Genomic DNA, 26,628 nt, shown 5'->3' with positions numbered 1-26,628 from the left:
TCCTTCCAAGAACCCGTTTGTTACAACCCCATGCCTCAAAGAACACTTGCCTTTGGTCAGAATCGTTAGATAATATCTAATGGTCTCTCTTAAAACGTTAACATTTTATGGTTTCATATCACCATAGATTTATAACACACTAGCGGACGCCCGCGACTTCGTCTGCGTGGAATTCAGTTTTTCCAAAATCCCGCGGGATATGTGGATTTTTCCGGGATGAAAAGTAGCCTATGTGTTAATCTAGAGTAAAATCTATTTCCATTGCAAATTTCAGCCAAATCGCTTCAGTAGCCGCAGCGTAAAAAAGAAACAAACATACTTACACAGTTACACTCTTTCACACTTTCACACTTACACACAAACTTTCGCCTTTATAATATTAGTGTGAAGTGTGATAGTGTCTAGTCGCAGGATTCGTAAGCCGTTTCATGTGCCCCGAAATGGGAGCCCTTGACGCATCGCTACGCTACTATAAATACGCTTGTGTGCGTATCGGCGCGTTAAATTAGCTTAGCTCTTACGCTCGCATAGTCACAGAAGTGGTTTAAGTTTGGAGTGAAAAATTGTTAGGTATGCGGGTCTATAGGTTATTAATCTAAGGATATCAAGGCTGATAACATTAGGTATAGGCTACAGCATTTCCTAAGCTCACAAAACCGTATAATAATACCGTTGAATAGAGCTTCTAAGAGTTTTGGCTGGTGGGAGGCTTCAGCCGTGGCTAGTTACCACCGTACCGGCAAAGACGTACCGCCAAGCGATTTAGTGTCCCGGTACGATGTCGTTTAGAAACCAAGGGTGTGGATTTTCATCCTACTCCTAACAAGTTAGGCCGCTTCCATCTTAGATTGCATCATCAGTTACCATCAGGTCATCCAAAATAGATTGTCGTCACGGGCTAAATTGCAGAAAAAAAAAATTTAAAATGTCTACTCCTGTAAGAACAGAGGCCTAACTTTAATGGACCATTGATAAGATAAAAGCTACAATATTGCGTTTAAGAAAAAAAACATGACAATATTGCGTTGTCATAACTTCAAGACGCAAACAAAAAGGGGAAAGTGTTCGAACGGCTGACCACAAGCGGGTCGACATTATGCATAACTCAGCAATTAACGACTAATGTTTTAAAACTAAATATACTCAGAGGCACAATTATCCGCCCACTTTAATATACTCGCGTCATATTGAAATGGGCGGATAGTTGTGCCTCTGAGTATAGTTATCTTGATAAATAACGTTATCATTATTATCAGCTATAAAACTGGGATAGCACAGGAGGTAGGCCGAATTGAGGGCTAATTGCTCCTTTTTGTTATTTCTTAGTACATAAAAATATCCCGTGACGTCACACTTTACTTTTCTCTTACGCCATAAATATAATAAATATGCCCACATTGAGTTTTGAGACCGAGTGATCGCGTTCCAAACTTTACCTGCCGTGTGTAAAGGCTTATTTCGCTCCTTTTTGTTATTTGCTAGTACATAAGACCATCCAGTAACGTAACAGCTTGCTTTTCTCATAAAGAACTAAGTATAACACTGACACTAAGATTTGAGACCGAATGACGGCGTTCCAGACATGAACCGCTGGTTTATGGGCTTATCTCGCTGTTCTTTGTTATTTGCTAATGCATAAGACCATCCAGTGATGTAAAGGTTTACTTATCTCCTAAGGAACTCTGTATAACACCGACACTAATATTTGTGACCGAATGACCACGTTCCAAACTTGAACCGCTGGTTTATGGGCATATCTCGCAGTTCCTTGTTATTTGCTAGTGCATAAGACCATCCAGTGACGTAACAAGTTTACTTTTCTCCTTAGGAACTCTGCATAACACCGACACTAATATTTGAGACTGAATGACCGCGTTCCAAACTTTACCTGGTAGTTACCGGTATAAGGGCTTATCTCGCTCTTTTTTGTTATTTGTGCTAGTACATAAGACCATCCAGTAACGTAACAGCTTGCTTTTCTCATAAAGAACTAAGTATAACACTGACACTAATATTTGAGACCGAATGATCGCGTTCCAAACTTGAACCGCTGGTTTATGGGCATATCTCGCAGTTCTTTGTTATTTGCTAGTGCATAAGACCATCCAGTGACGTAACAGTTTACTTTTCTCTTACAGCACATTGTATAACGCCGACATTGAGATTTGAGACCGAGTGACCGCGTTCCAAACTTGGCCGGTCGAAGTAAGGGCTTATCTCGCTCCTTGTTGTTATTTTGTTATCGTATGTGCCACTTTTGATCAAGGTTGAATATTTTATAGTGCTTCCCACGTAGTTTGCACAATTTTGGATTCTTTTTTGTTTTAATTCGATATTGTTATATTAATGTTGATAAAATTATGTGTATAGTATAGTGGTAGTAGGCTTTCATCGTTGTTAGGTATTATCTGTTTGTTGTGACTTGTATCTGAAGACTCTTGGTGTCCACGTATCTCAAACGGTGAAGGAAAACATTGTAAAGAAACCTATACCATACCTGAGAATTTTCTTAATTCTCTACGTGTGTGAAGTCTACCAATCCGCATTGGACCAGCGTGGTGGATTACTGGCCTAACCCCTCTCATTCTGAACGGAGGTTAGGTACTATATTTATTTATTTTATTTATTATATTAGCTGACGCCGCGCGGTTTCACTCGCGTGGTTTCCGTTCCCGTAAGAATATGGGGATAATGTATAGCCTATAGCCTTCCTAGATAAATGGGCTAACACTGAAAGATTTTTCAAATCGGACCAGTAGTTCCTAAGATAAGCGCGTTCAATCAAACAAAGAAAGTCTTCAGTTTTATAATATTAGTACTATAGATTATTTGTTATTTATTACTTTTGAAATTCAAGTTCCGTTAGTATGGATTTACTCCGGAAGGTAGCTACAGCCGGCAAGAAGTTAAATGAATAATATTATACAACTAATTATCGTACTGTTTGACTCGGAGCAGTAACACACGATGTTAGCGTAACGTTAAACGGTGGGTATGAGATAACAAGCTGTTGACATCGCAAGCGCTATAAACAAGCTAATGTGCATTGTCATATCATCAGCCTTAAGAGCGCGCAGCGCGTCGGTACGATATGGATAAAATTCGAAGCGCAAGCGAGACGCCGAATTATGACATTCACGTGAGTGAAAAGCACGAAGCGATTGACGCGCGACGCAAATTTTATGACGTGAGCGCCAAAACCATTTTTACCTAATTGTAAGTAAATTAAACAACATAGCGAAAAACAAAATGGCCATGTTCAAGATATATAAATAATTTTCTATACAAAACAAAAATTTAAGAAAATAAGTTTGCTTTTCCTGAGATTGAAAGCAAAATGTGAGCAAAACATGTGTTTTTCAAAAAAATAGACTATCGAAAAAAGTATTACAAATTGTGTATTTTGAATAGTCATAACGTCACCCACACGCGTCTTCCGCGGAAGTAGTCCGACAACATCCGGTAGATGTTTGGTGGACAGCCGCCTCGCTTGCACTTGAGGAGAATCATCGGCCACCAGGCATTGTCGAAGGCACCAGAGATGTCCAGAAAAATTGCTTGAACGTATTTTGACGAAACTTTCCTTGCCGTGCTTAGGATTTCGTTCAACGCCGTAACGGTGGACCTGCCCCGTGTGAAACCATGCTGGCAGGGGGAGATCCCACTGGCGATCTGGGGCGCACACCATAGAAGAACTCGTTCTAAAATTTTGCCAAAGACAGGGAGGAGCGTGATCGGGCGGTATGCCTTCGGGTCGGTCATCGGCTTACCGTTGCCTTTCGGCAGCACGACCAGCCTCCCATCCTTCCATACGTCGGGGAATACCCCTTCTTGCACGCACTTACTGATACACACACACACACATACACTAGTTCTGCAGCCGCAACAATCCATACGCGCTTCACCATTCGTGCTTAATAGCCCAGCAAGGCTTGACCTTACTTATAGGAGAATTATTTTGAGTTTAGGCCAGTGGCGTAGCGTGCCTTGGATCAATTTGGTTGGGGAGGCCGGGAAGGCCCACAGAACATATACATTTTAGCAGACTCAGAAGTGATTACAAAAATAAGAAATCTAATGTCGAACAAAGGTTATGAATTAAAATTCACAACATTTGTCAGGACAACTTAAATACAAATCAAACTGTAACCAAAATAAGAGCCCAGAATGGCAGAGAATGACCTTGAGTGAAGTCACGCACTTGTGAACGTTGTGTGTAGGGTTAAAAGCGTTTGACTGTTAACAAACACTCCCCATTTCCCCTCAAGTCACTATCCCAAGTAACCCATAAAGAATTACACAACAAAAGATGTGGACGGCCACGAGCACACTGAAGCCGTCCGTACCGCAAGTCATTGCAACGCGGCGATAACATAAAGCACTTATACAGGTCCGTTTATATCTACAGACATTCAGCGTGCCAGATACGTGCCGTGGCAGACAAAATAATATTCTTCTATACAGTGTTAATTAACGTATTTATATTTATCGTAACGCGACCGCGCAGACTTTGACAGTCACGGGGCGCGCCCGGCCATGATCGACTAAATTTTTTTAATTTCTTTCCGCAAAGTTTCTATCCGGTAAAATTGTACGGAGCCGTGATAGCCTAGTGGATATGATCTCTGCCTCCGATTCCGGAGGAAGTGGTTTCGATTATAGCCCAGTGGATATGATCTCGGCCTCCGATACCGGAGGGAGTGGGTTCGATTCCGGTCCGGGGTGTGCACCTCCAACTTTTCAGTTGTGTGCATTTTAAGAAATTAAATATCACGTGTCTCAAACGGTGAAAGAAAACATCGTGAGGAAACCTGCATTACCAGAGAATTTTCTTAATTCTCTGCGTGTGTGAAGTCTGCCAATCCGCATTGGGCAAGTGTGACTATTGGCCTAACCCCTCCCATTCTGAGAGGAGACTTGAGCTCAGCAGTGAGCCGAATATGGGTTGATAATGATTCCGTTCATCCATGTTTTCGATGACAAAACGGAATGTCATAATTTTAAGATTTTAAGATTGTAACTAACCAATGGGCCTTTGTAGCCATAAATAAAGAAATTATTATTATTAAAAAATATTATTATAATTTACCGGACCGCAGGTAAAATACGCATAGCTTGACTAATTTAAGGCTTTGTTTAATTCGGAGTAGGCCCATGGATGAAAATTCATGCGGACGAAATAACTACCCACTTATGTTCAATATTTGTAAAGTTAAATGGATTTATTTAAACAATTAATTGATCTAAGTTGTGCAAATACGTTTGAAATTGGATCATGTTCACAACAATCGTGTTGGACCTTGAAAAATTTTATTGAGTTTGGATTATCGTGTCAAAGACCTGTCTATGTTGGAATTATCAAATAGTAAATTCAGAGTTTCTGAACATTACGAGTGTATTACCGAATTTAGGAGAAACCATAAAAAGGAAAGGCTAAGTTAAAATTGAAAAATCATCGACAGACATCTATATTCTATATGTATATATGAAAATGAATTCGTTAGTCTCGCTAAAACTCGAGAATGGCTTAACGGATTTATCTAATCTTGGTCTTGAAATGTTTGTGGAAGTATAGAAAAGGTTTAAAAGGTAAGAAAAATGTTATTAATTGCCGGGAAAACCGTACAATCAACCCTTTTCTATTTCAGGTAGGGGTAGAGTAGTGTAGAGTAGGGATAGGGAAAAAATGCATATAAGTCATAGCGAAGCTTGACCGGGTCCGCTAGTAAGTTATATAAATACACATAATTTGATAGAATAAAGATTTGGATACTTTACGTTAGAAATCCTTTCCATTATAAACGTAGACATCATTGTAGTCCATCGTATTTCGTTAAGAAACATCGCTTTCGAACAAAATAAAAACGTTTCATATTTTGTCAATTTGTTCAGGTCCTACGATTCCATATACAGACAAAAGTTATACAAACACAACAACAACAACACCAACAACAACAACAACAACAACAACACAACAACAACAACAAAATACATAATCAATAAGAATTTTAAACGCCAAGTTTTTGTAATAAAGGCTCTACCACTGGTAGATTGTATACTCTGCAATCTGAACCATTTGATGTATAAATTAACGTTTGTCCAAACCAAACTTACAAAATGGGTGCACTTTTGCGTAACCCAGTCAAAAACCATTAGCTGTGTATCGATCCATCACATCACTATCATTATAATGTGATAATGATCGTTGCCCAACGCAACACCTTTTAGGCTAATGCAATTACCCTGAGCGTACTGATGGAGCGATTGAGAGATTAAATGAATGAATGAATGAATGAATGAATGAATGAAAGAACGAATGAATGAATGAATGAATGAATGAATGAATGAATGAATGAATGAAAGAATGAATGATGTTCATGAAAATGTAGGTTTAACATGATCGTATTTATAGAATTGAGCCTTTATACATTTTACCATAAAGCTCAGGATCCGAGGAACATTTTTACAATTGATTACTATCAAGTTAATTTTCTGTAGTTAGACTAATTTTACAAATAGTCATTTATGTTTTAAACAAAAAAAGGTGCTTGTAATTTAATCCTTCTTGATAATAAATAATATATTATTTGGATTTTGATTTTTTGAAGCGCAAACTTCCGCATCAAAGAAGTTTTGACGGCCTCCGTGGCGCAGTGGTATGCGCGGTGGATTTTAGACGGAAGTCCTGGGTTCGATCCCCGGCTGGGCAGATTGAGATTTTCTTAATTTGTCCAGGCCTGGCTGGTTTTTTTCTATTATTCTATTAAATTTCTATTATAATGAGTAATCATGTTGAAGTCGTCAGACATTTAGCTTAATAGCAACCCTTAGAAAGAAACCCTTACAGTTAAGTCATGAAAATAGAAAAATACCCTCAGTTGAAGGCCTGAAATTTTAAAACCTGCTACGTGTCTAGTACCCTACCGGCAAAGACGTACCGCCAAGCGATTTAACAAGTTAGCCCGCTTTCATCATCACTTACCATCAGGTGAGATTGAAGTCAAGGGCTAACTTGTAAAGAATAAAAAAAAAGTAAAGAATCGAATGGGACATTCTATATACTGCTGTTTCGACGTACATCCATAAAAGTGGCTAATAAGGTACTAGGCTAATTCACTAATTTTGACGTATGTAAATTGACATATACGAAATTGCCTTGCCTTCGTGGATATCATACAGTAGGTAGACTATATTTCTCGTGTCTCGTTTGTAGTTAATAAAGACGAAAATTAGTGAATAAGCCAGCAGGTAGGCGAATTATGTTAACAAAGGCGAACCGTAAACCAACGAAAACCAATTTCATACATACCACATCAAAGAACGGTCAGAAAATCGTGACTGCGATAAAGTGTTGATTTAATTCGATAACCATACTCTTTAATATTTAAAAAATTACAATGGACGCATGTGTTGGGATATTTCAGATTTGACAGGCAATATCAACCCTGACCTAACCCGTTTCGTATGTATTGGCAAGGTTCTTTGATAGCTTGATTGTTTAGGGCTTATAGAGCGTTAGCCAAATATAGGAAGAAATATTGTTTATTGACACACACACACACAAACGCTTGTTTGCGATGGAAGTTCTCCAAGAGCTTCGCCGTGTAGAGAAAAGTGGAGAAGAAGAAGGTGAGACTTGAAACATCTGAAGAAGCAGTAGTGCAGAACCCTCTCCCTGCGAAGTAATACCTAACGCCGGGGCGCAGGGGACACAGAGGAGGAGTCGGTAGTGATTACCCGAGTCCGTCTTACAGGGGCTGATCATCTAGCCCTAACGATACGTGAAATTCTTTTTTCGAAACCTCTGAAGGGTTAATATTTAACGGTGTTTCGAATGATCCTCCAGTCAAATGCTATTTCAGGGCTTCGTCGAAGTTTTTCGCCATACGACCGTTGACTGATTTCTAATCTCTAAGCATATATTTTGATTTGACCTTAACATAATCGCCTCAAGTACTTCTAATTTCTATTGTAATTTTTGTTTTGTTAAAAACTCAAAGGAAGCTGTCCGAGTTGCGATTTTTATCGGTGTAATTTTATGTTCTTACAAATTTTCGGGCAATTAGACCTTGCTTTGAGGTAAGATATGATCGATGTATACTCCAATACTTAATTTCATATATTTTTCTTTAAATAAAGCTGATCGGACACTGAGATACATGATGAATTGTAAATATCTCTATATATGGACGGTGGTTAGAATATTCATTGGAATAGGTACTATTGCTCCCTTTGATCCTCATTTTTCTTTCTTTTCTTTTTCGTTTTTTTGACGACCTCTCTGGTGCAATGCTGGAGTTTTTGACGGCCTCCGTGGCGCAGTGGTATGCGCGGTGGATTTTCAAGACGGAGGTCCTGGGTTCGATCCCGGCTGGGCAGATTGAGATTTTCTTAATTTGTCCAGGTCTGGCTGGTGGCAGGCTTCGGCCGTGGCTAGTTACCACCCTACCGGCAAAGACGTACCGCCAAGCGATTTAGCGTTCCGGTACGATGCCGTGTAGAAACCGAAAGGGGTGGGGATTTTCATCCTCCTCCTAACAAGTTAGCCCGCTTTCATCTTAGACTGCATCATCATTTACCATCAGGTGAGATTTTAGTCAAGGGCTAACTTGTAAAGAATAAAAAAAAAAAAAAAAGTTGGTAATACTGGAGACTTTAGCAGAGAGGCCTGCATTCGATTCCCAGCTTAAGACATGTCTAGTATTTTATATTTCTTAAAAAGATCAGAACCGATCTGGTGGTAGGCACCGCCCCTGGCTAATTACCATCCTGTCAGAAAAGACGTACCGCCATGCTATTTAACGTACTGGCATGATGCCGCGTAGAGATGTGTTAATTTAGGTTATGTCAATTCCAAATATAGCTAATTCAGTTTATTAATCGAGTGAAAGAGTAACAAATATTCGTACCATCATAACCATCAGTTTTTCGCAAATCTCGGGAAACCATGAATTTTCGAGAAAAAGAATAGTAGATGTGTTAATGCAGGGTGATATCTATTTTCATTTTAAATTTCATCCAAATCGGTTTAGTAGTTGCGGAGTTAAAGAGTAACAAACATCCATACAAACTTTCGAGTTTATAACATTAGTACGAGGAGGATAGGATTAAAACTAAATGGAAATTATGAACATCTCTATAACATAGTCATCCAACAACCCATGTTCGGCTCACTGTTGAATACGAGTCTCCTCTCAGAATGAGAGGGGTTAGGCCAAATAGTCCGCAGACAATTAAAAAAATTGTTATGTATGCAGGTTTCCTCACGATATTTTCCTACACCGTTTGCGACACGTGAAGAAGAAATTATTAACTTACCTAAAACACAACACAAATCTTATTCTTTCTTATTATTTTATACGAGATTCGAAAAATCTCACCTTAAATATACCTTAAAAAAGAATAAGAGATTGTTAATGAACGTGAATACGCCCTTGTACATTTGAACTGTTGAGTTACATGGTTTCATTACATACAAATTGTTAATCATACGATTTAACACTTATGTGACGTGTGTAATTCGCTAATGGATTATGTAAAGAGGCGTTATTTGCTTAACTTCGTAATTGCAGTCTTGTATTAGAATATTGCTTATGGATTAAGTGCCTGTCATGGTCAGAACTTCGGAAGAAAAATTTAAGCTGTCAGCTCGTCTTTATACTATAGTATTTTTTTATTTTAGAGGTCCGTACCTCAAAAGGAAAATAGGGAACCCTTATAAGATCATATTTTTGTTCGTTTGTTTGTCTGAATTGAAATTCGGGAAAAGTTTGACAAAAACTGCGAATTTCGAATTTCCGTTACGATGCCGCGTAGAAACCGTCCGAGGTATGGATAAAATAATCTTACCTGAAAGATGTACAAATCTTTCATGTAAGCCCGCTTCCAGTCTTTGACTGCATCGTTACTTAATAACAGGTGAGAAAGTATGACAAAGTCTGACGACTCAAATATGACTACTCATAAAACCTAACTACCTAGTAACCTTGCTACCTTAAAGCCATCATGGTGGAAAATTCATAGTTATCGGTACCAACAGCAGGAGCTGCTAAACAAACATTCAGCTGTGTGAGAATGTGAGAGGTCTAGCCGTAACAGGCTTCTAGTATATATACAGTCGAATGTCATTTAGAATGCATAAGTAATAAACGGGTTATGACACTGTGACTTTTGACACCGTTTCCTCTAGTGGGATTGTAACAAAATGGCAAAATTACTTATTATTGGTAATATTTAACTAAATTACTTAAAATAAATTACTAAATACTCGGCAATTGATTAATGGGATATGGTCTAAGTTACAAGAAAAAAGAAAGATAAATACAAATTCAATTAATTCATAATGGTTTGAAAAGTTTTTCTAAGCAATTTTGTCAAAGCTTAGCAGATAGTTCTGAAGTGCTAGCTAGAAGTGAAGAGTATACTTATTCTTTAGGCTAACAATTTATCTTCATTTTCTTGTTAGCTCTTGACTGCTCTTGAAATTGTAGACTATTTCGACTTTTCCAGTTTCTAATGAAACCATTCGGATCAAGGTTTTTAACCCTGAAAATATTTCTGAGGCAATATATACAAATGGCATTTGTCGTTAATTATTTTATTTGGCTACATAGACCCACTTGTGAATTCATACAGTAGATAAATCATTAAATACAATAAATACAATATTAAAACTATACGATTATCAGCAAAGAACCTATCACATAATGGCTGCTAGTTTCTGATGCTGGTATAGTGCTAAACTGCTAGACATACAAAGATGAAATTTAGCAGGGTGGTAGTTTATTGTTGACAGGTGTCCACTAAGAACGAGATTATAGACGTCTAAGGGCGGACAACATCGCAGACGTCCGCTAGAGTAAAATGTGTTTACGCTTGTAGTTTGGACCAAACAGCATTTAGTCAATAATTCCACCGCCAAAATGGATGCTTTAATAAATTTAACAAACGCGGTAAACATTATACAATGACACCAATTTTACTGTTTACTTCTATATAATTGATTAAATAAACCTAACCAATGAATTAAATATTTAACATTACACTGCGGTAATGTAATTTCATAATATTTAATCATTGTAACTGTGTGGTATTTAGGGATGTTTGTTTTTCACTGCAAGCTCGGGAAGCACTAAACCTTGTGCTTCCCTTTGCATCTATACTTCTTTCTATACACCAATATTATAAAAAGGTAATCTTTGTGGTGTTTTAATGAAGGATACTCTCTGAATTTACTGAACCGATTTTGAAAACTCTTTTACCACTAGAAAACCATTTTATCCCCGTATTCCTACGATATCGGGAACTAATCGAGTAAAACTGCTGGGCATCGTTTAGTGTACAACAAATCGCTTTGCGGTACGTCTTATTCGATACGGTGGTATGATAACTACCCACGGACCACGGCTTACAAGCCAGCCCTTGATTATAATCTCACCTGATGGTAAGTGATGATGCAATCTAAGATGGAAGCGGGCTTACTTGTTAGGAGGATGAAAATCTACACCCCGTTCGGTTTCTATACGACATCGTACCGGAACGCTAAATCGCTTGGCGGTACGTCTTTGTCGGTGGTAACTAGTGATAATCAGCCAGTCTTGGACGAATTTCGAAAGCCAAATCAGCCGATATAGAAACCGAAAGGGGTGTGGATTTTCATCCAACTGACATAATAACCCGCTTCCACCATAGATTGCATCACCACTTACCATCAGATGAGATTGTAGCCAAGGGCTAACATGTAAAGATTACATGTTGACATTAGCAACAGCGTCAGAGAGGGCGTTAATAAAAAAGAATAATTAAATCATTGCACAACTAAACACAAGCGCATCCAATATTTCTTTGTTTACTTGTTACACTGTAGATCTTATCATGTAACTTGGATACATAAGAATAATTTATATCTGTTTATTTGTATGCAAGATAATAATTATGTCGGTTTAAGAATAAGGAAAACAGATCGCGTTTTGAGATTAAGTAGATTGCGCACTCAATTATTTGGTTGAAATTACAGTTTTTTTTTAATGTTCAGATTATGTTTAAAATAAATGTTGTAACGCTTTGTTGTATCTTGAAAACTTGTTGATTTTTGTGAGTGTTCAACACTAGAGTTAAATTATGCGAAAGTCCGAAACTCTTTTTTTAGGGTTCCGTAGTCCACAAGAACCGTTACAGTTTCGCCATGTCTGTCTGTCCGCGGTTATACTATAGGGCAATACTCATTTAGGGATACAAGCCCTATCCATTTGGAAGACCTTAAGAGAAACCTATGTCTGTCATCGGCTGATAATAGTGAACATTAGTATAGTCTTGTACTGGTGTATTTTGTGGTATAGCTATTCTAGCATTTTGTATTGTTTCAGAGTGGAGGGCGCCGCGAAGGCGAGGCGGGGGGCTGCGCGGGCGCAGGCGCCCCCCTCGCGCCGCCCGCGCCGACACACCCCCTGCGCGCCCTCGGTGACATGCCGCCTGTGCTCAGGTACAGACTCAGGAGTGTTTCAGAGTGGAAGGCGCAGGGAGAGCGACGCGGGGGGCTGCGCGGGTGCAGGCGCCCCCCTCGCGCCGCCCGCGCCTACACACCCCCTGCGCGCCTACAGAGATATGGTCAGGTCTGTTCCTGTCTGTTAGGAATATTTCAGAGTGGATGAGTAAGAAGGGGGACTTCGCAGAAGCGCCCTTCTCGCTCTAAGCTTTTCGCGCTGCCAGCTAAATTTATAAGAGGAGTATTCGACCAATCAAAAACCATTGGTTGGTATTCTAAGTCGGTATTGGTGACGAAAACCAACGGAACCATGCACATGACCCAGCACGCACTTGGCCAGTTTTTCTAATTGTGTATTTTCTGAAGGTTCCCAAGTAATAAGTATGTTGATTATCAGAACCCAGAATACCTTTATTTATGTAAAGATAGTTAAGTGGTTTTGAACATAAAGAACAAAAGAGAAAGGGCTTGTACCATCGGGCTATTCAAACAGTAACCAATTCCTCAACTGCGGAATATCAGGAAATTCATATTCAATTCACTGCCATTGATATATTAAACTTATATAAAAACTTAATAGCCTGTTTTAAAATATGTCAAATAAAATAACTATTAATGCATATTTGTGTCGTTAGGAAAATATGTCGAAACAAATATTACCAGTACCATATATACAGTTTTTACACTTTTTGGACACACAACTCAATTTGTAGACGATATTTTATTTTTCTTAATTGGTTCAGGTCTGGCTAGTGGGAGGCTTTGGTCGTGGTTAGTTACCACCCTACAAAAGATGTACCTACCGCCAAGCGATTTAGCGTTCCGGTACGATGTCGTGTAGAAACCGAAAGGGGTATCGTTTTCATCTTTTCTCTAACAGGTCAGCGCGCTTCCATGCATCATCACTTACTATCAAATGATATTGTACAAGAGCTAACTTGTAAATAAATGAAAAAAATGAATACGAGTATTTTTATTAATCGGTGTCATTCTTCTGAACTTACAAAAAACTTTCTTTGAAAGATATATAAGTCTATACGTGGAATGTTCTTCCAGCATCCGTTTTCTCCGCCACCTACAATATGGGTATCTTCAAGTCAAGAGTGAATAGGCATCTTTTAGGCAAGCGCCTTCCATCATAGACTGCATCATCGCTTACCATCAGTCAGCTAAGCACTTGCATAAACAAAATTAAAAAAAAAATTGCAAATAACAAATAAGTAGCTCCTACATTTCTGAGGAAATACGTATCTTAACTTATTCATATCAACGTAAATAAAGTTATACAGCAATTTTCCAGGCAAAACAACACTGCATGCATCTCATGCAGTCTCTACATCTCTATTCCCTTGTGTTAAGGGCCACATTGTATCAACAAGAAGCGTTCAAGTTTGTCGATGCAAACCAGTTATGAGGTCAACGACTTGACAATGACTCCGTAGCAATTTCGCATGCATCGTGCGTATCTAGATTTTAGTTATGTGATGCTTGTGCGAGCCTTGTTAGGGTTCCGTGTTAGAATTTAGATCCCATTTCTAAATTAAAGACAACCTGCATTTTCGTGTTCTCGCATTTCCCTAAACCCAAGGTTGCCTGGAAGAAATCGCTGTGTAGCGATAAGGCCGCCTTTTCTCCTACTTCTACACTTTTTCTGTCTTACTGTTTGTTTTTTTTTTCTTCTGTTGCGGTGTACAAAATAAAGTGTAGATAAGTACATAAATAACCTTATAACTTTAATACCTATAGTATTTAAGGATTTATGCCATATATTTAAAATATGTCCAATATTCCTGGTTCCATAGTCGGAAAAGACTGTGTTATGAGGTTACATCAATAGTCCAGCCGAGCGGGCGGGGATCGAACCATGAATTCTCGGTGATGAGTCCGGTCTCTTGACCGTTGTGCTATTGAGGCTTTCAAAGAGTTAGTTATCAGACCCCCACAGTTTCACTCGCGTAGTTCCTGTTCCTGTGAGAATACGGTGATAAAATTCTATTTAGGGATAATGTAGGTTACAATTTTTTTTCAATTAGTCCAGACAAACAAACAAACAATAATATTTTATGCTTATATTAGTCGGTTTAAATAATAAATTTTGTACAGAATGATTTTAAAAGAGCTACTGTTGACTTTTGTCTCTTCTCAGCAGAAAATGGTAGTAGAGTAGACACAAATAGTAAAACTTGTCGTTTCAAAAGTGCTTGTAAACTAAACCTACTTGGAATAAATTAAGTTTATTTTGAAACTTTAAGCTATGCTATGTTATAGTATGGTATGTTTTTGTCTATGGATATCATGATCGTGCTTTATATCACCTTCCAACTCGGATGCGCAACATTAGCCAAAGCGATTTCTGATTAGTTGATTACATTAGACGTAGACAGGCTTTGAAAAGATCGCCTACGTGCATGTAGGAGCTGATATTATTGCAGAAATTATGTATAGTCCGAGAGCTAGCGGAGGGTTTGTTCAAGGTGTTTCGATCGACTTTTTTGTAAAAATTTTGTGCCGTAACATTTTGGGCAGTTATTACAATAAAACAAGACGTGCGAGGATAACGACGATTGAATTAGTTTTACAAAGGGGAATGCCCATCCCTACCCTAACCCGGCAGTTTACTTATATCCAAAAAATCTTGATAATTCTACTTTAATAATGAAATCATTACTTTATCAAAAAAAGTTTAGTACGACATTTTTAATTCATCTTTATATTGAGTTTTACGATATTTTTTGTAGACTTACGATTCGATTGTTTGTTACAGAAAAAAATAATACAAAGCAACAGCTTCAAATGGTACTTCGCCGCCGCTTCGAAAATAGGGCAAAATGTTTTGCCTTATTTTCCTTATTTATACATCATATTATCATCTCCATTTACTTTTAAATGGGGGTACACTTGGGTTATCTGGGCCGACGTCGTATGGGCTAGTGGCCTTTCCAATTTCATTGATTAAAAATATGTAACAGCTATTATTGCACCGTGTAATGATTTAACAAGTCTAAATGTATATATCTATGCATAGGGTCTATGTAGATTGTAGAGAGTATAAGTGTTTACGTCTATGTTTATGGAAGCAATGTTTCACCTTTCAACGTTGTAGTTTCGTTACCTTATTCGATCAGTCTCTTCGCTTCTCAATTTTTCATTGTCTTTTACAAATTTTCATTAAATCTGTGTCTAATGGATAAATAACTGCACTATAACCACAAAATAAATGCAAAGACGTTTCTATATAACTGTAAAAACGTTATTTTCTTTGGAAAATATTTAGTTTTGTTTAGTTTACCTGCAATAATATTTGCAGAGAGGATAATGTTACATTGCAAAAACCAACACTTGAACAAGAACAAGTTATCTACATAACTACATGTTGAAATACTCTGAACGAACACTGCACTATCTCTTAGACTATTTATTAGTTACCTTCCATTCATTTGATGTTCTATTATATCAGATTTCTATAGATGAACTAATTTCGAATAAGTAATTTGTCTTCATCGGCTTGCGTCATTAGCTTCTCAGTTGATGAGTGAATTGTAGCAGACACTGATGATCGATGGATTTAAGCTGCTGGTAATAAAATTTAATATAATATTTTGATATCGTAATCATCAACCCATATTCGGCTCACTGCTGAGCTCGAGTCTCCTCTCAGAATGAGAGGGGTTAGGTTAATAGTCCACCACGCTGGCCCAATGCGGATTGGCAGACTTCACACACTCAGAGAATTAAGAAAATTCTCTGGTATGCAGGTTTCCTCACGATGTTTTCCTTCACCGTTTGAGACATGTGATATTTAATTTCTTAAAATGCACACAACTGAAAAGTTGGAGGTGCATGCCCCGGACCGGATTCGAACCCACACCCTCCGGAATCTGAGGCAGCGGTCGTATCCACTGGGCTATCACGTATCCACTGGGCTACCACGTATCAATTGTATTCTAGTATATCAATATTTTGATATACTAGTATACAATTGGCAATCAGTAGTAATGTAAACCCAGTTCGATATTTTAAAGGTGTTTCTTTGGTGTTGTATTTATATGAAAAAATGGTAGATCACTGCGAGTTAGCCTATATAGTCTAGCAAGTTTGTTGATAACACTCCCATGATATGCGGGTGACAGGGGAAAAGACTGCGTGGGTGTGATATCGTGCGTTTGGTGTGAAGTGACGAGCATCAGTTGTGGGTTTTTCATTCATCGCTACACGCATCCCGGCCCGCGTGATGAGTGATTTTACTGACTGGAATTAATCGTAGATACGATTAATCTTACTTAAGATTATTAATTCCAGTCAATAAATGACATTTCAATGACAGTTGCACATGTCATTTTACTGAGTGGAATTAATAATCGGCCTCCCTGGCGCAGTGGTATGCGCGGTGGATTTACTAGACGGAGGTCCTGGGTTCGATCCCCGGCTGGGCAGATTGAGATTTTCTTAATTTGTCCAGGTCTGGCTGGTAGGAGGCTTCGGCCGTGGCTAGTTACCACCCTACCGGCAAAGACGTACCGCCAAGCGATTTAGCGTTCCAGTACGATGCCGTGTAGAAACCGAAAGGGGTGTGGATTTTCATCCTCCTCTTAACAAGTTAGCCCGCTTCCATCTTAGACTGCATCATCACTTACCATCAGGTGAGATTGTAGTCAAGGGCTAACTTGTAAAGAATAAAAAAAAATCGTACTATACGTGAAATTCAGTTTTTATAAAGTCCCGCTGGAACCATAGATGTTTTCGGGGCTAAAAGTTATATTTTGCTCCATAAGTTTACACTCACTGAAAGTCCCGTTAAAATCAGCCGTTCCAGAGATTAGCAGGGACAAACAGATAAAGTTTAAAAATGCTTGATTGTATTTTAGTATCGTGTAATTAACTATAAGCATTTGACAAGACAGTTCAATTTATTTATACGTATTGATTAATGTGAAGCCGTGATAGCCCAGTGGATATTACCTTTAATTTGGAAGGGTTAGGTTCGAATCAGGTTCGAGGCATGCACCTCCAACTTTATAGTGTGCATTTTAAGAAACCAAATATCGCGTCCCTCAAACGGTGAAGGAAAAACATCAGCTGGAAACCTGCATACCTGAGAATTGTGTGTGAATTCTGTCAATATGCATTGGGCTAACGTGGTGGACTATTAGTCTAACTCCTCTCATTCTGAGAGGAGACTCGAGCTCAACAGTGAGCTGAATAGGTTGTAACAGATAATTGATTAATGGTCGTCTCTCACCAGATCCAACCCGCTGTACACTGAGGAGGAGGAGCAGGAGGTCGTGATCGTGGTGGACGAGGAGACGCCAGATGACGCGACAGACGCCGACGCGACAGACGCGCCGGACGCGCCGCGCGTGCCGCGACGAGCGCCCTCCACTTCATCGGGTTTGTTCTAATTCTGTAGTTTTGTCTAAACCGCTATAGTTCGAGGTGTCGGACGACGCGACTGAAGTGTCGCTACCCTTCTTCAAGAATTTTCCCAGTCTGTAGTCTTGCAGTAAGCTGCTATACTCTAAATCAAAAAAAATCAAAAATCATTTATTTCAAGTAGGCTCAGTTTACAAGCACTTTTGACACGTCAGTTGACTATTTGTAAAGATTCTCTCTAAGGAAGAGATTGTGATTTTCGGAAATGATGAGGCATCGGTGATACTCACGTTGTGCGGAGTTATTGGGTTTATTCAAGTTCTGTACATACAATTTAAAATTTTGAAAAACCCCCGAATGTCATGAAATTATTAATTACACTCACGATCAAGTCGTCAATATTCCCTAACCGGGCGCTTTCATTTGAGACCATACTTGAGTATATTTGCAGACATTCGGTTGTTCTTCCCCACTTTCACCCCCCACAACTTTTAAACGGCTCAACCGAAAATATGTCTAAGAAAATTCATCCGTAAGGCACCTTTGATACAAAAAAAACTAAATTGAAATCGCTTCATTCGCTCAGGAGCTATGGTATCACAAACAGACTGACAGACAGACATACAGACACGTCAAATTTATAACATCACTCTTTTTGGGTCGGGAGTTAAAAAGAATAGTAGCAATAAATGTCTTCTTAACTAAGCCAACTCTTTCATTAAAAACATGCGTTTTAAAGTTATGTGCTTCACTTGGGATTCTCAGCTCGACTGTTTCACATTGCTCATCGAGTTATTGAATCTTATTTTAAATTGACCACAACTTGTAAGGTCATTTTGTGGTTCCTTCTACAGTATCTAGGTACCGTGGTTGTGGTTAAGGCAGATGTTTACCACCAATCATAAATATCTGAAGATCCGTCAGTATTATGGTCTGAAATCGTGCCAAGTTTCATTTAAATTCGTTTAGTAGTTTCAACGTTATGCCCGGTCAATAAAAGTACGGACAGACAGACAAAAAATAAAAAAATATATATTTCTGGTTCCAGTATCGATTGTGAAATGCCCTTTATTTAAATTTTTCAAAATATTTTTAATGTACTTACAGAATTTGACCTGTCCAGTTTTATCGTTCGTAGTCATATAAATGCGAAAGATCATTCATTCATCACGAAATTTCGATACCCGCTTGATGCACAAGGCTGAAATTTGGCAGGGATGTAGTTTATAGTTAATATAGGTATCCATTAAGAACGGATTTTGCGATAGGACCGGATTAAACAGGCGTCAGCTAATTATAAGTATAGATTATTCATCATCATCATTATCTGCCCATTTTAACGGCCTACTATTGGCTCAGGGCTCTTTAAAGGAGAGGGGATATGGAGCTTAGACCCACCGCGCTGCTCAAAACCGGGTTAGCGGACTTATTTATTATTCAATTTGTCTTTATTTGTGTTTAGGTTACGGCAGCGCGGGCGGCAGCCATGGTCGCGTGTCACCAAACTTACCAAAGAGCGAACAATACGAACCAGAGCCGCGACGACTCTCCTCCGAGAAGACCGACGGCTCTCTTCGGTCCACTTCTGACTCTGATGCGAGTCCCTCCTGCACTCTGTCCCGGAGCCTCAAGGAGGACATTCGAGCGTGTTTGGGATGCAGGTATTACTGGATTGTTATTTTAGTGCCTCTTCGAATAATAACTAAATATTGTCTATTAGAGGCCGTACAGACTACTTTTTTTTATTCTTTACAAGTTAGCTCTTGACTACAATCTCACATGATGGTAAGGGACGATGCAATCTAAGATGGAAGCGGGCTAACTTGATAGGAGGAGGACGAAAGTCCACACCCCTTTCGATTTCTACACGACATGGTACCGCAACGCTTAATCTTGAACCAGCCACGGCCGAAGCCTCCCACGAGCCTGGACCAATTAAGAAAACCTCCGTCCTGACCTCTGTCATGTAAATCAACAGTGTATACCACTGCGCCACGGAGGCCGGCAAAATGATGATGCCTCAAAGCCGATTTCGGCTACAGCGACGCTTCTGACTCCTCAAGTCTGGGTAAGGAACTCGGATGGATAGTCTCTAGTGTGCTTTCCAGTGACTAATGTACCCTATTTTGGCCTTAAAAGTACGACTACATAGGGCACAAGTTAGCACACCATCACAGTAATTGTAAAATATAAAAAAATAGGCTAGTTACGAGTATATTATTTAAGAAATCTTTGATTGATTACCAGGGACTACCCAGTGAAGCAAGCGGATTTCACCCAGGGGATGCCTATCCGTTGGGAGAGGGACATAGGGGAGGTGGTGGAGGCTGCGGTGAGGGGTGCGGGCGGCATCAGTGCGGCGCGCGCGCGGCTTCACGCGGCGCTGCTGGCGCTACACGACCCCCCGCACAGGGGGCCCAGCCTGCCGTACTGCGGCCCGGGGGTGCGGCCTGGTGACGTCACTATGATGCCCAAGACTGAGATGTCGTTGTTGGTAAGTACTTTTTGGAATAAAGTTTCTTATCGCGCGTTGCGAAAGGGGGCTACACGGAAAAAATTAAGACCAAAAGTTGTAACGACACTTTTTGCTATAGTTATAAGCTCGCGGCGTGCGCGTGTTTCTCTGTCTCTCTCTCTCTCATAGAAAGTAAATCAGTTATTTTCTTTTCGTTTTTCTATTTCGTATTGAACAGTGTTCGCGACGATTATTTTTGTTGAGTGTATACAGGTTTTTTGTACTGGAGTGGCAATGGTCAAGGCATATAGTTCGAAGAGCCGATGGTCGTTGGGGTCCCAAGGTGATGGAATGGCGACCCCTCACCAGAACCAGATAGCGCAGTGTTGATCAAGCCCCCTACTAGGAAGACGCTGGATGCTTGACACCGTTATGTTTGGAAGTCTATGCAAGAGGCCTATGTCCAGCAGTGGACGTCCACCAGCTGATTATTGTAATGATGATGAATAATTTTTTATAATTTAATTTCCATATCTATGTAACTTAATCTACATGGTCAATTTACCACGAGCTCTCATAGAGCATAGACAATAGAGTTCTGTTACGAAATATGTTTTAACTACGATCTCTATCAATTGTTCGTACGGAAAGTAATGATTGTTATCGTTAGCTTATTACTTCTAATTGTAGATTTAATTATACCTTATTTGGGCGTTTTTATAACTTAACCATTTCCCAGTCCCAAATAAATAACAGATGTTGCTATATATTTCATACGCCTTATCTCGTAGGTACTATAGACTGGCAAGTTCGTTGAACACTCCCATGATATGCGGGCGACAGGGGGAAAGACTGCGCGGGTGTGAAATCGTGCGTGCGACGAAGTGACGTGCATCAGTCGTGGGTTTTTCATTCATCGTCACACGCCCTCCGCTCCGAGCGGAAAATCGGGAGTGTTACGAACGAAGTTGCCAAATTATAATTATTGTATGAAATATATAAAACCCTTGATAGCATTATAATTACTATCCTGTGATCACAACTTGGGCACATAAAATATTAAAATAAAAATCTTATATGTTAACTAGCTGACGCCGTGCGGTTTCACCCGCGTGGTTCCCGTTTGTCGATAAATGGGCTATCTAACACTGAAAGAATTTTTAAAATCGGACCAGTAGTTCCTGAGATTAGCGCGTCCAATCAAACAAACAAACAAACAAACTCTTCAGCTTTATAAAATTAGTATAGATGTAAAATCTTCGCAATACAAAATAACATTAAAAAAACATATATAAGGATACTTAACAGTTTAACACCTACTTATTTTTTTTTTAAACATCCACTTCATCGCTAATGATCTCAAAATAACCTCTATGATGCTTCTGAAATTAATTAATTGCCATATACTTATATTAAGGTTGCGCTATCCGCATAATGTAATATAAGGCTTTTATTCTCAAGTAAGTCCTTGACTGCAATCTCACTTGATATTTTTTTTTTTTATTCTTTACAAGTTAGCCCTTGACTACAATCTCACCTGATGGTAAGTGATGATGCCGTCTAAGATGGAAGCGGGCTAACTTGTTAGGAGGAGGATGATAATCCACACCCCTTTTGGTTTCTACACGGCATCGTACCGGAACTCTAAATCGCTTGGCGGTACGTCTTTGCCGGTAGGGTGGTAACTAGCCACGGCCGAAGCCTCCCACCAGCCAGACCTGGACCAATTAAGAAAATCTCAATCTGCCCAGCCGCGGATCGAACCCAGGACCTCCGTTTTCTAAATCCACCGCGCATGCCACTGCGCCACGGAGGCCGTCAAAAGTTGCTTAAGTTGCTTATGTTAAGTGGCTTAAGTGACGACACAGTCATTGATGATAAGCAGGGACAACCCACCACCTCCCAAGGCCCTTTCAACCTCTTGGTAATTTGGGCGAATCGAGGGAGGGCGAACCCGGTACTTGTTCTTAGCGTATTCCTGGGACTTCTACTTGGCTCCCTACAAGTTATTTTCTCTTTTCGCTCCTTGTCCCTTGATTGTCACTCTCACCCTTCTATGGCTGGTCAATGAAGATAGTGGGAATACTTGGAAGAGGTTCAAGTTTATTTATGTAAATCACTCGGCGGTGCATCAATGCCGGTAGAATGGTAATCAGCCATAGAAAGCGCCTACCACCACACCAGATCTAAGCCAATTTACAAAATAAATAAAAACAAGACAATTTGTTGAAAACCACAGACAGCATTGCCAACTTCGGCAAAGTGATCCTAAATATTTATATGAGTGTTCCCACTCAGACCAATTATAGAAGGACCTGTATCGCACTCATAGTCACGAACAAAATTGTCTGTCATTTTCTGAAGAAAACGAGCTTAGATTTGGTATATATCTTATACTAAACTAGAAGTTTTTGCCCGTTTTTTAAACAATTCAATTACACAAAAAGGTATTTTTACGGAGCTCTTTAACCGATGAACACGATTACAACTATTAAACATTGATTCTATAGAGTCAGTTTTTATAATCGCATTAGATCGTTGATCATATACTTTGACAGAAAAATAACGTGAAGCGAGGCAGGTCCTATACAATAATTGGTCTGAGTGTTCCCATGAAGCAGCTAACGACAATATTGATGGGTTCTATTTTTGCTGCCTCTTAGCTAGGCAGACAAGCAATGGCACTGGTTGTACATTGGATATTATATTAATTAGTCCGATAGTTACATGTTTATCAAGGATATTAAGGTTGAGAGATCTTAACTTATTACGCTATGGTATGTTAATAGCCTCAATAGCTCAACGGTAAGAGCGGTCGAACTCATCACCGAGGGGTGGTGGTTCGATCCCCGCCCCGTTGTCGTACCTACTCTTAATACAGTCTTTCCCGACTAGTAAGTAGACTAGTAGTAGGAGGGGAATGGAAATATTGGTCATATTTAAAAGATATGACAAATATAATATATCTATAGCAAAGCAGAGGGTATTTTCCCCAGTGAATGGAAGAAAGCACGAATAGTACCAGTATTTAAGAAGGGAGACAGAGTAGATGTTAAAAATTACCGTCCGATTTCAATACTTTCATGCTTTTCAAAACTTTTTGAAAGTCTAGTTCACCCTATTCTATCTCGTCATTTGGACAATTTTCTCACGAGCTCTCAACACGGCTTCAGGACTGGTCTATCCGTGCAATCAAATTTGTCTGACTATACTTCGGATCTCTGCTATATTGTGGATAAGGGGCAACAGGTTGACGTCATTTACACTGACTTTAGTACCGCGTTTGATAAGGTTAACCATATACTACTCGTTAACAAACTTATGCAATATGGAATCAGTGGTCCCCTTGTCAAATGGTTCAATTCATACCTCCAACTGAGATCCCAAACTGTTGCAGTCAATGGCTATGAGTCTAAAACGTTCGTGGCATTATCTGGAGTGCCACAGGGTTCCCACCTGGGGCCCCTATTGTTCTTGGCCTTCATTAATGATATTTCTTCAGTGACGCAACATTGTACTAGCTCGTTGTTTGCGGATGATTTGAAAATTTATAAAACGATTAAATCATCCAACGATGCTAAATTACTACAAGATGACTTAAACAGAATTATCAGATGGTGTGATAACAACCACATGACTCTTAATGCTAACAAATGTTTCCACATTAAATTTACTCGAAAAAAAAAACCACTTGTTTCTAGTTACTCCATTAATAACACGATATTGCAAGAGTTATTGGAAATAAAAGACTTAGGAGTCACTATGGATAGTAAATTAACGTTTAAACCTCACATAAATAATATTGTTCAAAAAGGTGCTCAGCTTTTGGGATTTTTAAAACGCAACACAAAGGGGTTCTCTTGTAAGACCAAAATTATTTTATATAATGCCTTGGTGAGATGTTGTCTTGAGTTTGCTAGTGTTATTTGGAATCCAATCTACAGTACACATTCCCAACGCGTTGAAAATATACAACGATCGTTTACTAGGCATCTTGCCTTTATATCGACCGGTATTTCGCATAGGATGCCCTACCACCAGCGACTAGCGAAGTTTGAAATGTTACCGCTACGAAGAAGACGCGATATGATGGACTTATGCTTTCTCCACAAGATTTTAAATAACAAAATCAAGTGTGGTAACATACTTGAAAGGGTATCCCTAACAGTCCCGCGTAGATATCCACGCTACCGTACTATGAAATTGTTTCATATTCCTTTTGTAAAAACTAACCTTGGTATGCAGGCCCCCATTAGACGAATATGTGCCAAGTATAACGAAGTTTCTAAAACTTTACCGGAGATCGACATCTTCCACAATTCCTTCTATGTCTTTAAAAACAAGTTGCATGACCATTTTAAACTCCATAATAATTAAATTGTCTCTATTATTAGTAAGATTTAGTTTAATGTTAATGTTTTTCTTAATATTTATTCTTTTTGTTTTGTATAATCTACCTACCTAGTAAATTAATTTAAAAATTGTATTTAATTAAGTTAAGTTTTCTTCTTTATGCTATTGTTTTAAAATTGTATACTATTTTATTAATTTTAAATTAGGTAATAATTAATTTTGACATTTAATCCTTCCTATAAATTTGACATATTATAATTAGTTAAGTGTTGACTTATAATTATATAAATGTTATGTGCGCCTATTGTTTATATGCATATCAGAACTCTTTAATATGTGTTATCTTATGTTTTAACGTTTAATATGTGTATTGTTGGCGTGCTTTATATAAATAAATTAAAAAAAATAAATAAATAAAAGCAAACAGATAATAATTATGAATATTCTAAAGGAACTTAGAAGGATTCTTTCAAAAGTCTGCAATTTTTTAAATAACGTTCAAAAGATATGGCTGGCGTGATCTTAAAGTTTCATGTCAAGTAGATGTCTAATAATGTATTTTTGATTTTTTCACACTGCGCTCACGCAAATGCCCAAGCACTTAATGTCAATCAACGCAAGACCTATTTAGTACTCCCACAAAAATATTTTAACAGTTTAAATTTTTTTTTCAACATTAATGCATGTAATACACCTACTCGCGGATCTAAAAAGGAGCTCGACCTTGTTTAACGATTTTTGAGATGTCAAGTCAAATATTTTGTATGCGAATATTGTGCAATTGTTGGCTTCTTTATTGATTTTTTCTTTTTCAATATTTTATATTTTTAAAGATAAAAATGGGATAATGTGCCTTGTTGTTTATATCTATTTTTGTTATCGATAGCTAACATCAATTAAGATAACTTAGTACTTTCTCACGTTCTTGTGCGATCCTCATCTACGTCTATCCCCGACCAAATACAGATATCTAAGATTCATTATCATAGCGATTGCAATCAATGCTATTCTCATTCTAAAAGGTTGTCAGTCTGCATCAAAGAATACCCAAACCGTAATGTGAACCAAATACAGATTTCAAATATTCATTATCAGATATTGCATCCAGCGACACTGTATCAATAAAAACATTATGCGCAATTGTAATCGATGTAATTCTCATTCTAAATGGTTGTCGGTCTTCATCAAAGAATACCCAAACTATAATGTGAACCAAATACAGATTTCAAATATTCACTATCAGATATTGCATCAAGCGACACTAGATCAATAAAAACATTTTACCGGTTGCAATCGATGGAATTATCATACTAACGGAGTGTAGGCCTGCAACAAAGAACACCCAAATCATAATGTGAACGAAATACAGATGTCTAATATTCAATATCAGATATTGCATCAAGCGACACTGTATCAATAAAAAAACATTATGCGCGATTGTAATCGATGCAATTCTCATTTTAAAGGGTTGTCGGACTTCATCGAAGAACACCCAAACCGTAATGTGAACCAAATACAGATATCTAATATTCAATATCAGATATTGCATCAAGCGATATTGGATCAATAAAAACATTTTACGCGATTGCAATCGATGCAATTCTCATTCTAAAGGACAGTCGGTCTGCATTAAAGAATACCCAAACCGTAATGTGAACCAAATACTGATGTCTAATATTCATTATCAGATATTGCATCAAGCGACACTGGATCAATAAAAAAACATTATGCGCGATTGTAATCGATGTAATTCTCATTCTAAAGGGTTGTCGGTCTTCATCAAAGAATACCCAAACCGTAATGTGAATCAAATACAGATGTATAATATTCATTATCAAAGCGATTGCAATCGATGCAATTCTCATACTAAAGGGTTGTCAGTCTGCTTAAAAGAATACCTAACCCGTAATGTGAACCAATTACAGATGTATAATATTCATTATCAGATATTGCATCAAGCTACACT

General features: G+C 38.5%; 1 protein-coding gene across 1 annotated transcript in view; it reads left to right on the top strand.

Annotated features, from left to right (window-relative positions):
* The window catches only part of LOC112042938 (uncharacterized), a 70,689-nt gene that overhangs the window by 11,429 nt on the left and 32,632 nt on the right, over positions 1 to 26,628 (top strand). Inside the window, exons 2-5 of the mRNA XM_024078164.2 lie at positions 12,366 to 12,481; positions 17,727 to 17,872; positions 19,317 to 19,515; positions 20,102 to 20,348. Of these exons, the coding sequence (XP_023933932.2) occupies positions 12,465 to 12,481; positions 17,727 to 17,872; positions 19,317 to 19,515; positions 20,102 to 20,348 (609 nt within the window). The 5' untranslated portion in view covers positions 12,366 to 12,464. The remainder of the gene's footprint in view (positions 1 to 12,365; positions 12,482 to 17,726; positions 17,873 to 19,316; positions 19,516 to 20,101; positions 20,349 to 26,628) is intronic.

This window comes from Bicyclus anynana, chromosome 20, assembly GCF_947172395.1.
Source record: "Bicyclus anynana chromosome 20, ilBicAnyn1.1, whole genome shotgun sequence".
Taxonomy (NCBI): domain Eukaryota; kingdom Metazoa; phylum Arthropoda; class Insecta; order Lepidoptera; family Nymphalidae; genus Bicyclus; species Bicyclus anynana.
This window is presented reverse-complemented; position numbering and strand designations above follow the sequence as displayed.